At 37.0% G+C, this 14,741-nt stretch overlaps 1 protein-coding gene across 3 annotated transcripts in view; it reads right to left on the bottom strand.

Moving 5' to 3' along the window:
* LOC113042463 (ribosomal protein S6 kinase alpha-3-like) overlaps positions 1 to 14,741 on the bottom strand; it is a 41,998-nt gene that overhangs the window by 10,032 nt on the left and 17,225 nt on the right. The window contains exons 1-3 of one of the 3 annotated variants that reach the window (XM_026201341.1): positions 2,101 to 2,681; positions 1,777 to 1,893; positions 450 to 531 (exon numbers count right to left, since the gene is read on the bottom strand). In XM_026201341.1, coding sequence (XP_026057126.1) covers positions 450 to 531; positions 1,777 to 1,893; positions 2,101 to 2,439 — 538 coding nt within the window. In that variant the 5' untranslated portion in view covers positions 2,440 to 2,681. Of the gene's footprint in view, positions 1 to 449; positions 532 to 1,776; positions 1,894 to 2,100; positions 2,682 to 14,741 lie in introns of those variants that run through there. The other 2 variants (XM_026201339.1, XM_026201342.1) reach the window with 2 other exon arrangements.

Genomic DNA, 14,741 nt, shown 5'->3' on the forward strand with positions numbered 1-14,741 from the left:
TAAATTTGTTTCAAGTGTTTTAAATAGGATTTGCCCTTTGTGTTAATTTCAAATTGTACTAGCAGTCTTGTCAATGAATGATAAACAATTGCATTGCAGTTTGATTAAATATTCAATTTACATATTATTATATGTTAAATAACGGTAATTTCATTTTAGTAAGGAGTACATCTTGTGTGTTATATATAACAAAAAAAAGGAATAACTGAATAAATGATACATTCACATTCATTTATTATATTTTATATACATTTTTCTTTTTCTCTTTTAATTATTTACATACAAGCATACCTTATTGCTTCATTATTGTTTAAATAATTTAAAAGTTAGCGAAAAATGTAAATAAATAAACATGTATGTATGTATGTACATGCACATACTGTAATATTGGCCATTGTTCTAGATCTCAGCACTGGCCACTGAAAACCCAATATTGACTTGCTTAATACCTTTTAGGGTGGCTTTTTTCAGCACTTTCATTGCGTACAGCTGTCCTGCATCCGGGCCTGTTGTCTTCCTCACTAAAAACACCTGCAACCCACAAACAAAATCGAACATTAAAAATGCTTTAAAACAGGATCTGTTGTGCTCATCAGTTCTTCTTGAAAACATAATTAGTTCTGTGCCTTGACACTGTAACCATAGTGACCATGACTAGCTCCACGTGTAATTTTACTGAGATTGTTGTTAAAATATGAATGACAGTTTTTTCATCTGTGCATGGCTCATGCTTTCATATGTGCTGATTGCCTCTCAAAGCACAATGCAAATGCAAACACACACACACACACACACACACACACACACACACACACCAAACACTAAAAATACATTCGTATAGGTGGGTGGTATGACCAAAATCTTATATCACTGTATGAGTAATTTCAAATTACAGTAACAATATTAACACAACACAGTCTTTTACCTAAATATTTTAAACATCACATACAGGTAATATATAATATGCACCATTTGATTATGTAATACATTAATTACTTAGTAACCTTGTTTGATCATTTTTTGAAGGTAAGTTTCTTTCTTTTTAGATTTTTACAACATTAACCTAGTTAATCATTTGATTAACCTTTTTTATTTTATTAATGTAGCTAATTAGTTAATAAAAAATGTCATGTGAAATCAACTTTTAGATGCCATCTAAAACAAATGTGTAACTTAGATGAATAAATGCTGTAGAAGTGTTGTTTATTGTTAGTTCATGCTAACTAATGCAGTTAACTAATGTTAACAAATGAAAACTTATTATACATTGAAAAAAGTTGAAAAAGGAAAGTATGCATTAAGCAAAAATATAATATTGATTAAATTTATTAATTCAAATACAGCACCATATACTGTATATCCAGCATGTATCAAGGAGGCCCCTATTATTTAAATACTATAATATTATTAACATTTTGAATTAGCTTTTATTTTTATATTTGATATTTTTTGTAATTTTATTTGCTTTTTTCATTTTCATTCATAAGTATTTTAATATTTTAGTATGTCAACTTAAAAATATTTATTTCAGTTAGTTGCTAAGTTTATAAAACTTTTTTTCATCAATTGTTTACATTTTTTGTTTTGTTTACAACAACAACAGCAGTCCCTGCTCTGTCTCTCCATGGACCTATATGGAGTCCTTGGACTAATAAGGTTGAAGACCCTTGCTATAAACAGTAAAACAGAAATTTAACCCATTTATAAATTTGTACCATCATGTATACAGTATATTAACAAAATCTTAGTTCACAGCCCCAAATTAATGCGACGTACCTTTCCGAAGGAGCCCTGTCCGAGCACCTTCCGGAGCTCAAACTGCTGCGGGTCGGCCTTCTCTGAGCCCTCTTTAACATGATGTGTGATGCTGATCTCTTTAACCGACACTTCTTCCTGGAGAAATGATGACAACAAGCCAGTGAGAGAATTACATCAACTAGAAACACAAAAAACTTTGACAGATGTACAAACACATTCAAATAAACCAGCCAGAGAGAAATTCCTTTTCCTTAATTCACCTCAACTCTATAATAAACCTGAACATGCAGCATTAAATGAACACGCGGCTTGAATATGCGGTCGCAAACGCATCACTCTCACCCACGCCACGCACATCACGGCAGTGCGCCGTTGTGTCCCACGGGTTCTCGGGGCCGACCTGGGGCTCGTCACCCTGCTCCATGCCTGAGGGAGGAGGGGTTGAGCCCCGGCAGTCCCTCTGCAGTCTGCGCCTGCTGCTGGGCTTCTGATGCACAGAGAGAGCAGGACCAAACTCAGTAGAAAGCTCATGTGACGGACAGCTTCCCACATGGTTGCCATGACACCGCCCCCAATCCTCCTGCTCAATCCCGGTAGCGGTGGGTGTGGAGAAGGGTGACTAAAGACACAACGTTCAAGCTCTTCTTTCCTCACTCTATTCCTCCCACTCTCTCCATCCATTTCGCTGTCTCCCCCTCTAATCCATCAGCTTTCCATGTCCTCATGGTGAGATGATGTCATCCTACGTTGGCGTACCAGTAAAGTGTCTCTCATGCAACTGATGAAAGTTTATGGGCACAGACAGCCCTCCATTGCTCAATATACTGAGACCCAAACAATAACAAAACTCCCACTACGATGCATTAAGAAAGAGTAGTTGATTAGACAACGTTCAACTGAAATGATACAAAATTCGGCTGCATAAAATAGTTATCTAATTTTTTCTTTGAGACTGGTCAAATCAGTTACGTAAAAAGGTAGACTGGCCTAATTTGAATCCAAAAAGTAACTTCTAGTTATTAAAACTAGTTCTTTAGACAGTCTTATGTAGTGGCCAGAGCTGGGTATTAACTGATTACAAAATGTAAGTACTTGTAATTAGATTAAAATACATTTTAAAATACTCATAATCAGACTACAGTTGTTGTTTTTTATTGATGACATAATTATATAGTATTCACACAATGTAAATAAATTATTCACAATTAATTGATTCTTCCTAATTTCCTCTTTTTTATCTATTAAATGTTCTTTTCTAAAACAGCCTATACACCACTTCTATATATTCAAGTCTTACAGTTGTGTGGACATTCACACAAAGAATGCACAATTTAACCTTTTTCTTATTTGAATGCAATGCAGACATTTCCAACCGTTTTTTGTCATCTGAACATAATTCACCTAATAGATTTACTTGAAGCAGCCTGAAATTTTAAAACAAGTGTTTTAATAATTAAGAAATATCACATTTGCATGTTCACAGTTCTCTGTTGGTTAATGGTCACATGACATGCAGGTAAAACAAAATCAATATTAGATTTTTTTGGTAAGTGTTTTATTTTGATTCATGTTATTTTAAATTTATTATAATTTTTATGATTTCATTAATGATCTGCTTTTCATTAAACTGACACACTCCCTGCAGTTCATTTACAAACCCGTTTGGGAAACCTTGATGTAACGTAATGTTTAATGCATTGGAATTATTTACTTATTCTATTTATGTATTTTTATATCAATATGGTACAAGATTATCCTATTTAAATCAATTTGATAAACGACTTAGTAATCTAAAAGTAGGCTGATTACATTACCTAAAATGTGTAATGTAATAGATTACATTACTAAATACAGTTTTTGATTTGTAATTTGGATTCAGTAACAGACTACAGTTTCTAAGTAATCTACCCAGCTTTGATCGTGGCTAAGTTAATACAGCTGAACACTGGTCACTATGGCTGCATTTCACTTATAAACACACACTCACAAACTTCCCTTGGCACTTCCCTTCAGGGGAATCCCCGCTGCCATTTTAAAGTGCATTCCACTTTGTGAAGTGGACAAGGCAAGATTATGTGTATGGACCCTTGACCCCTCGATTCTGACCGAGGAAGCAAGTCTACTTCATATGTCAGGCAGCTCCACAGAGCACAGTGCAACAAGGTTGTGACATGACCAAAGATTGTGTTTAAATTACCCCACCTCAAACAAATCTATGATATGTATATATTTTTTTTATATTTAAAACAGCCAAAACATGCTACATCACTAATAAATAATAAATATGCTTCAAAGCAGATTCCAAGTGATCACCAATTCTTCCAAGGCTTCCACTAGTAGTGGGGCACTCTTGCAATGAAATCAATGACATACATCCAAGTCAATGAAAGGGAGGGGAGTTAGGGATGAAGGGAATGGCTTAAAAAATGGTGGTCTGCAGCCTAGATATCACCATCATATTTTCTTATACATTTGACTGTCCACCAGGCAAAGGTTCAAAGTCAGACAGCTTACAATTGTTAATTGAAACACAATCTATAAAAAATGTGAAATATACTATAGTTGAAATAAAATATATAGATATTAGCAGAAAGACCTAAATCTAAAAAAGACTAACAAATACATAAGCTTACGTTGTAGTTAAATTATTATATAAAATAAATTATATATTCTTATAAAATCGGTTTTCAAATCATAGGACCACCAAATATGTGGAATACGATGAACTCTTTCCTAAAATAAGGATATTAAAATGTGTGGCATGATAAAGACAATGTAGTTGTTGTTACATTGTCACCGTACTAAAGGTAAAATAAATTATATTATAATATTATCTGGAAAATATTAGTGGTAATTCAAAATAATTATTATTCATTTCGAATTCTCTTTCCATTAATATGTCAATGTTTGTCATAAAATACCAGAAAAACCTACTACAATACCAAAATATGAAGTATAGACTCTGTACAAGCACACTGTGTGTTTTGTTGTCCCCCTCGATGCAATGCACCCAACCTTCAATCTGGAGAGTGACAAATGAATCATAATCAATATTGAAGCCTCATCTACATAGTGACTCATTTGACTGAACTGCCAAAAGTCAGGACAAAATTAACATTTATCGTTGCTTACTGCATTCTGTTCTCAATATTATTTTGGAAAAAAAGGTGGAAAACACTGTGCAGAATATGTGTATTCCATTCTGAACACACCCAGAGATTTTCGACAGCCCCCTATGTAAAGCTCACAAGACTTGTGTAAAGTCCACCTCCATGAAAATCCCCAAATTCCTTTTCTTCCCATCTCCAGTGTTATCGCCAAAGCTGATGGAACTATAAATACCTCAGAGTCCCATAGAGAGCGATGTGGAAGTGAGGCCAGCGAATCCTCCATCCTGCTCCAGCCCAAATCAGTCTGGCTTCGTGTCAGCCTGGGCTCCCTCAAAGCAGCCAGCATCCTGCCATGAGGTGCGGGATCTCCATTCAGCCCTGACAGTGTTTCAAACCTTTCTGTCGATTCCCGAAGCCCCGTGGGAAAGTCTATGGTGTGACGGTGCAGCCGTCTTAGACTAGTCCAGTCTGGAGAGTTTGTCTCCAGCATCCAAGCTAAGTATTTCCCAGAAACAAATTCTTTTGAGATAAAGAATAAAAGCAACTGCACTCCACTTCAGATGACTTGGCTTGTTAAGTTCTTGCTGAAAAGCACAGGAAAGTGTCTGCAGGAACTTGGAATCTTCTCTGGAAAGATCCAGAAGTCTATAAAGCTGCAATGCAAGCTCTGTTTTCCTGGTGTATGAAAGAGAAAATAATTTAACCAATCGAAGGAGGAAAAGAAACGCAAAGGGAGGGAGGCATGATGAATCTGCTGTTCACCTGCATCATGTTAAACACATACAAGCTTCAAACCAGCAGCACTTCCCCGCCTCTCTCCTCAGCTCTCGCTGAGCATAATTCACACCTCATCTCAATGTCGCCAAGAATGGAAACTGATACTTCAGAATGAGAATGAGTCGCTAACGCTTTAGGGTCCACATGGAAGTTGATATGAATACAAGATGAGGTCTTTAAGTTGCATCTTATAAACTTCAACTACAAATCAGAGCCATATGTACTACAAAGATCAAAGTTGTACAATAAAGACTTGAGGCCTGATTCCAGGATGCTTGAGAGTGTGCAGTTTGTGAATGATTACTGTCTGATGGAGAGCTGTTGTCAAGTGTGTGTGCTTGTGGTGGTATTTTCGAGACTGTGATTCAGAGTACTGATGGCGACAATACAAGATGTGCATGTACCATGCAATCACTGACTTAAAGAGCACCTCCACTACATGAACAAAGAAAGACACATCTTATTGATTTAAAGAAAATCACATCTGCAGTACACAGTACACCCTGTAGCTAAATTTATTTGTCAAGTCAAGTCAAGTCACTTTTAGTGCTTAATCCAGTTCTGTACACACGGTTCAGTAATTCACAGAAGTGCCAACGCATTTTACAGAAGAAATAAATGCTGTAAAATTCAGGTAGTGTTAACAACGTATTTCAACACGTATCAAGAGTTGTGTCTCTTCTCTGTGTAAGAGCTGCAAGAAATCACAGAGAACAAGGTACAGTACGTATTAAATCATAAGTGTTGCCAAATCTTTCTAGAAAAAAACAACAAAAACACTTTATGAGGTAAGATGGCAACCCTTCAAGGAGCCTTCTGTCGACGGTGGTTTGGTCAAAGGGATAGTTCACTCGAAAAAGACCTCACCCTCATGTCGTTCCAAACCAGTAAGACCTTCGTTCATCTTCAGAACACAAATGATAATATTTTTGATGAAATCCGAGAGCTTTCTGAGCCTCCACACACAGCAAGGGAACTGACACGTTCAAGGTCCAGAAAGTAGTAAGGACATCGCTAAAACAGTCCATGTGACATCAGTGGTTCAACCGTAATATTATTTAAGTACAAGAATACTTTTTGTGTGCAAAGAAAACAAAAATAACAACTTTATTCAGCGTTTTCTTTATTTTATTAATGTCCTTACTTCTTTTCCGGCCCTTGAATGTGGTAATTATATTGCTGTCTATGTAGGGCTAGAAAGCTCTCGGATTTCATAAAAAAAATTATAGTAAAAAAGAAACTAATATACATATTGGATACGGAATCTTACTAATTATCTTTATATATATATATATATATATATATATATATATATATATATTTTTTTTTTTTTTTTAATTTTTTAATTTTTTTTATTTTACAAGATGCCAACAAATGAATTGGAAAAGCACCCCAAAACTAATACATTTAAAAGTAACTATAATTTAATATATAATAATAAAGTAGGCCTATGTTTTCCATAATAACCTGTAAGTGAGTGTCTAATACATGCCTTCCAGAGGCACACGTCAGCTTTGGAGCCAAGCGGAAACCCGATCCTTGTTCCAGAGTACGGTACTCACCGTTCTGCAGGGGAATCTTTCAGACTGTCTCTGAAACAGCCTCCGAAGAGCCTTCAGTCTACATTGCAGCATGTGGATCACTGCCTCTCTGAAAACAAGTGTCCAGGGCTTAGAAGCTGCCATACCGCTACCGCCCTGCTTCTGTCTCTGGTCTAGAGGAACCCGGTCCAAGTGAATGAGTGTGTGCCGGGATATGCAAGAAGTTGTAAGGAGTGAAAGCCTGGATGACAATCACTGACTCACTGAAGGGGGAAGCCCAGTCCTGAAGGAGATGAGGGTTAGAGCCAAACTGGGAGATTCCCCTTCTGCGAACCCACCAATCCCTCCAGTACAGAGTCCTGGAGATCCCCAAACTCTCACAGCTGACCAGTCACACAGAGACACATACACAGACTCTCAGCCCTGTTTCAGGATGTTGGGCTACAGCTCAGATTAACAACACCTGTTGTGTACAGTTCAGTGGTGCAAAGCAAGAACTGTTGCCTTCAAACAGTCCATAGGTGTGCAGAACACAGTGAACTTTCAATTAACTCTACAAACACTTACAAAACTTCTCACGCTTTATAAAGTAATCAGTGTGATACCTAGAGATCCATGTATGTGATAAATAATAAACAGTGTGTGTGTGTGTGTGTGTGTGTGTGTGTGTGTGTGTGTGTGTGTGTGTGTGTTATGTAGCTGATAGATGGGCTTTTGTGAAAAATTACTTGAAAAATGAATCGTTTTGCATCATGTGACACTGTTTTCCAGCAAAAGTGTTTATGAATTTATGGAGTTACAGCTCCGTATTTTACATCTTGCTGCAGTTGTTCTTTTTGTGAGAGAAAGGTGAAGAAATGTTTAGAAAACGTGAAGAAATTTAAGTATACAAAAAACATTTAATGCAAAATATATATTTTGGGGGGTTATATGGTTCGGTGCCATATAAATATTAGCAGGGCAAGTAAAACTCAACCAAAAAATAGTAACATCCAAAATATTTCTAATGTTAAATAAACATTTATTTTATACAACAAAAATTATTTAATTCAATTTAAAACAGAATATGTGTATTATCCTTTAGCAAGGTTGCCAAAACACATGCAGGAAATTGGCCGAACAGTTTCAGAATATTCAGCCTGACCGATATATATCTGTGCATAACTAATCTGCAAACCCAATTTCCATTTAACACCATTGATTACCCAAGAGGACATTACTGAGGGACAATAACGGCTTCTAGGGATCACCAAAGAGGAACATACAATCTATTTTCCACCTCTACAAGCTTGTAGATCCTGTCAGTTACATGTATGGAATTCTGGGAGTCAGTTTCAGTAAAGCCGCTTATGCAACACAATTAACAGCTCAGCTGGCCAGGCTTTGAGGCCCTTGAAGTCGGAAAGACAAACTCTATGCCCCATAAACAGGATACCACACTCACCATTTTCCACTCAGATGACACAAGCTCAACCAACAGCTCTGAAAAGAGCACATTATCATGGTATGAGAAGAGTTTCCTATTTCGATAAGTCAGGTGCTAATAAACAGAAGCCGAGTGTGGCGAACTCTGTCTGATTTAGACAGTGCTCTGGGTTTGGTTTTGCATACGTGTGTAAGACAGAATGGGTTATGCAACTCAACGGAGCAGGTTTCTGACCTCAGAGAGCAGCTGTGAGATCTCGGAGGATCCAGTTTCTCTCATTGTACTGATGAATTTCAAGGTCAGTCGTAGTGAATGACACAAGTGAGAGCCTGATGATCCATTTTAGAACAGAAAAATCCAACTGTTCATGAGTTAAACATCTTAAAACTCTAAGACGTCAGAGTCCAGTGCATTGTGGGAACTAAGAAAAGATTAATATAAGTAGGCACACAAATAAAACAAATCATCACATTATAGAGATAACATTGCAATTTTATTTGGAGCTCTGGCCTTGGTGTTTATGCTGGTGTATTGAGCTTTGGAGCTCACGTGAGTGACTGTTGAATAATGCTCTCAACATTTCCTGATTACATTTGCATTTATACATTTCTTGTTCTTGTTCTTTCATTATTAATAATATGTATTCATATTACGGCTGTGCGATATGGACAAAAAAAAAACCTATCACGATTTTTTTATACATTTTGCGATTTCGATTTTAATCACGATTTTGACACACACAGACATGCTTTACAGTCATAAATGCATTCAGTATACATTTTAAACATATTTCCAAAAGAAAACCAATGAGAGTTAGAACAGACATAAGCCAAAATAATCACTAAGTAAAGTTGTCAAACAAAATGTCTAGACATATGGCAAAAAATAAAATAAAAAAATAAAATAAAACCTGTTTTCAGGGATTTATTTTTTTAAATTTTTTTTGCCATGCATTGGTCATAGAGCTCACTGTAGCGGTGCCTCAGGTGTTATATGTTTTTGCCCAATATATTTATTGCCCAAGATTCACACGTACTCCGTCTACAGTGTGTATACAGTAAGTTATGTAGTAACGCAGTTCAGAAGCAGCAACGAGAGCGCATTATTGTAAGGCGAAAGCACATTAAAATCATGCGTGAGCACGAATCTATCCGCTCGCACGCAGATTTTCTTTGCTCTGTTAACAAAACCAGATGCGCGTGCTCAGATCATATTAAATCTTATCGCACCTTTCTATTTATAACCTTTTCTGTTCTTATCTTTTTACTGCGTGCAGTGTGAATGTTCTGATCCGTTAACATGGGCTCAAAAAAAAAAAAAAAAAGGCTACGCATCACAGACAGTGTGTGAACCTGGAGTTAGGCATATGCCCAGTCTGCTCTGTTCTCGCGCTCCACTTAGGCACGCTGCATCCTGATTGGTTGAGTTAACATACTGCGGGAGGCCGGGGCCACGGAAAATCATGCTATAAAGTGATTTAGAAATCACGCACACTCAAAACACGATTTTATTTCGATTAATCGCACAGCCCTATTTCATATATATTATGAATATTATATGTAATTATAAAAAGTGACATCATAACCAATTATTTCAATAACATATGCAATATCAATCCAAGATATTAAGGAAAAAGGAAGTGTGTGCATTTTTTGTGGGAGACAAAAGAATTCTACATGAAGCAAATGGAAGAGAGATGGAGGCATTATTTATTCATACATTTCCGAGGTGGAGACAGGAAGATCAATAGAACTAATCAATTATAAGTGAGCTAGTCTCCACAACACAGTCCGACTCTCTGGCCCACAGCACTGAACTTTCTGTAATATTTCAACTGACAGAAATACTCAGGAGCAGAATGACTAATCCAAAGAGATCTCTGAAGTCAACTAGGCAAATAACCCACAAAAACCAGTATTATGGGTTTCTGTGCATCTTAAAGGTCAGGGCTTTGAACTGAGCCATGACAAGTCAAAAACCAGATTATCTTGTTTCCAGGCTCCTTTGTTTGGTTTGCAAGTCACAAGAATGCCGACTGTATTCAAACTGGGTTATATTTTTTTTTTTATGTTTCCTCTGTCCTTTGTGTCCCACTCCACAATCTCAACTTCCTGACAATTTATGTGCTCCCTGTGAACTCAAAATGCCCAGAGAGCAAAGAAAACATAAAAGAGATGAAACGAAAAGACAAAAACACAAAGAAAGAAAGAAATGAAAGCTTGGTCCTCCTAGGCAAGACAGAGAAATCAAAATGTCAATCTGATTCATCTGATTTTGACAGACGTCAGAAACACCAGACCAATGCAGAACACCAAACAGACAGTCAGGGTTTGAATCAAATATGACAAAAACACATCTGGGTCACATTTCACCCTAAAACCAAATGAGAATATTTGAATAAAACAAATGAAGCCCATCATAAAAATATTGTCAAACTGTTTCTAATGTACAGGCAAAAGGTTAATACTTAACAAAATGTTAAATTAGCTAATGCATTAGTTGTAATTAACAAACAATACTTTTATTAGCAATTTTTACATACACAACTGTTGAAAAGTTTAGGGTCAGTCAAAAATACTATTTTTCTAAAAATACTATTTTTCTAAAAATTAACAAAAGTGACAGTAAAAGACTATTTCAAACATAAATCTTTTCAAATTTATATTTATAAATGAATCCTGTGTTTGAATGATAATAAAAAAAATTAAGCAGCACAACTGTTTTCAACATTGATCATAATAAAACTAGCATATTATAATGAGCATAATAATTCTGAAAGATCATGACACTGAAGTCTGAAGTAATGGCTGATGAAAATGTAACTTTTGACCTCAAAGGAATAAATAACATTTTAAAATATATTACAATAGAAAAGAGATATTTTAAATGGAAATATTATTTCACAGTATTAAACTTCTTTCAAATAATATATTTGTACATATAATATATATAATACTTACAAAAAATCCCAAATATTTGAACGTTGGTGTATATTAATGCATTTTTTAACATTAAGTTGTTTAAAACAAATTTAAATTACATGCAGAATTAATCATTAATGAATACATTACATAAAAATTAATTAATTAAATATAATTTTCTTTAGATTTTAGGTTGAGATATTTAAGCCAGTGTGTAACATACTAGGCATGCACCGAATCCAGGATTCGGATTCGATTCGGCCGAATACTGGGCTTTTTGACGGGGTTCAATTTTCGGCCGAACCTTAGGGTTTTTTTTCACCGAATCCTAGGCTTGCGCTACGCTGGTCGACGTCACGTGGCCGTTGATTGCCTGAAGGTGTTTATATGAAGAGGAACAAGGCCCAACAGTTCGCTCTAAACTAAACTGTTCAGGAATCTTGAGCGCCTGATCAGGTCATCAGGTGCTGACGTGGAAAAAAGCGTTTTTTTTCGGTGAGCCTTTGATTCCTCTTAGAGAGGATCCTCTTCAGTGGTGGAAGACAAAACAGCAGCGATTTCCAATGCTGGCAAAAATGGCAAAAATCTACCTCTGTGCCCATTGAAAGTCTTTTCAGTACTGCTGGGGACATTCATTCCCACACTCGCAACCGACTGTCACCTGTTAATGCAGAGCGTCATGTTTTTTTTTTTTTTATTAAACAAAAAAGTTTTTCTCACTTGTCATCCTGGCATAATCTTGCCTATTCTTTTTCTTTTTTTTAAATTTAAAATAAAATAAAATGAAAAATACATTGCTGTGGACGTTGTTTGCTTCATTAATGTGTTTTACTGTGTTAATGGAATAAGGATGCGAGTAGGATTCGGTCTTCGGTTTCGGATTCGGCCGAATCTTACACAGTGGATTCGGTATTCGGCCGAACCCCAAAAACCTGGATTCGGTACATCCCTATAACATACAAACACAAAAACTAAAATCTCATTGTCAAGATCTCTATTAATTTAGTTTCTCATGTTTCTTTTTTGGAACAAGGAACACTTATTACGAAAGTTTACACCGTGCCGAACTTTCAGTCTCTAGGGCACAAAGCATTCTCTCATTTGAGAAAGATGCAACAAAAGAACACATGCACAACACAAAATCCAAAGCAGAATCACGAGAAAGTGTGGCCTATGACAAAACCGTGCAAAGCTGAGGGAGATTCCTAACTATTTCAAGCTGTAGACTTCTGAAAAATGAATGTTTTAGCTCTTTGATGTGGTTCTTCCTGCTCAAAACGACAATGAGCAAAGAATCCCCAGAAACTAGACTACATTGTTCCATCTACACATCCTTAATATATCATCAGTTTCCTCCTTATGTCCAGTTTCCTCTTTCCTTGACCTATAAGAAAAACGTATGAAACGTCTCTCCCTAAAAGTGAGGAAACAAAGCTAACAGTTTATATGGGATCCGCTTTACCTTCAGAAAGCATATGTTAGCTGCATGCACTTCAATAGTCACACAAATACAACAAATATTACCTTCAATCTCCCTACTATTTCAAACTGACAATACCAAATGTCTCCTACCCGTGCGTTTCTCTGTCTGATCCGCAAGGGAAACATTTTCAGCATGGTCCTGTCCTCATGTCAGTTGCTTCAAACTGTGGACGGCTAAACTAGAACCCTCGTCCAGCGTGGCAGGAGTGGTCACTCAGGCGGTCTGACTGCGGTTCAGTCATACATACACACTGAAGACAAGCAAAAGGAAACGCCTGCCCAGGAAAGGCCTACAGCTGGGTGTCAGCACCGAGATTAGACCATGTCCTGCTCTGCACAGGAAGAGGCACATCTGTCCAAAAAGAGAGCATCACTAATTTATCAGCCATGAACATATACGAGTATGGCTGTATGTGAGTGTGTATAGTTTCCTGTCGCACATTCTCCACAGTTAAATAATGCTTAGGACCAGGTTCGTCGCTAATATTTTAATTAGTCACTCTGGCCCTTTTAACCCAAGAGATATACTGTTAACAATTTAAAGAACATTTCAAATGAGTGAGACATTGAAGGAAAGTTCTTAAATAGCTGATCTTCTCCATCTGAGATTTTGTCAACGTCATATCATCCCGGGCTGAACCAGGTCATGTGGCGCCAGATCAAGCTCAAAGTTTGGTATTATTTTTTTCATCTGCTTCACTCGGTTTCCTGTGCTGAATGACAGGGCAGGAACCCTCCCATTGGCCCCCTGTTCTTGGAAAGCTCTCAGGAAGTGCGGCACCCTGACGAGGACATTACATCACCCTCAGATCCTGACCCCACAGGGGTGTAAGATCCTCCTCTCACACGTGGAGCTGTGCCAAGACTGCCTCCCATCACGCTTTCAGATGTGGAAAAACATTGTCCCTGTCTCCTTCTCGTCTCAAAATGCGACATCAACTCTGAAGTTTTCTAAGAAAGACAAACAGCACAAAGTGCCTGACGCTGAACAAAGTTGTAAACAGAATCTGGAGGATTTAGTGATCCAAAGACAGAATGATTTGAGATCAGGGTCTCTTAATATTAGTTTTTTTACTCCTTTCAATAGTGGCAAAATGGAGAAAAAAAAACCCTAATGTCATGTTTATGTATATATATATGTAAAATTATATATTTTTTAATTTAGCAAATGCATTAGCATATATTAGGGGTGTAACGGTTCACAAAAATTCACGATTCGGTTCGATACGATACACTGATGTCACGGTTCGGTTCGGTTCGGTACGTTTTAGGATACAGCAAAATGTAAAAACATCTCAACTTTTCAGAATGCCGCAAGCGCACCGCGGGTCATGTGACAAGAACTAACCAATCAGCTTCATCCTTTCCCGTAACAACGTTGAAAGCTCAGCCAAGATGAAGGAACAGCTGATCATAGTTGTATATAATTTGCAATTTTGAAATAAATTTAGTAGCAGAGCTTGCCTACTGCAAGCGATTTTTAGAGCTGCAAATCCATTTATCCTTTGCTGAAATTTCCGCGTCTTCGTGGAGAGAGCACATCATTGTTGCTTAGCAAAGGCAGACGCCTCAGGGGCGCTTCTGCCCGAACTTTTTGGAAAGGAGTAGAAAGAAACGCCTAGCATTTTCCAAGCGTTTTTAGGCGCAATATGTGAACGGCCCCTAAGGTGCTCGCTCACTCAGCACACGCTGAAGGCTCATTGCAAAATGTCTAATGCATTTAACA

This window comes from Carassius auratus, chromosome 24 (genome assembly GCF_003368295.1).
Source record: "Carassius auratus strain Wakin chromosome 24, ASM336829v1, whole genome shotgun sequence".
Taxonomy (NCBI): domain Eukaryota; kingdom Metazoa; phylum Chordata; class Actinopteri; order Cypriniformes; family Cyprinidae; genus Carassius; species Carassius auratus.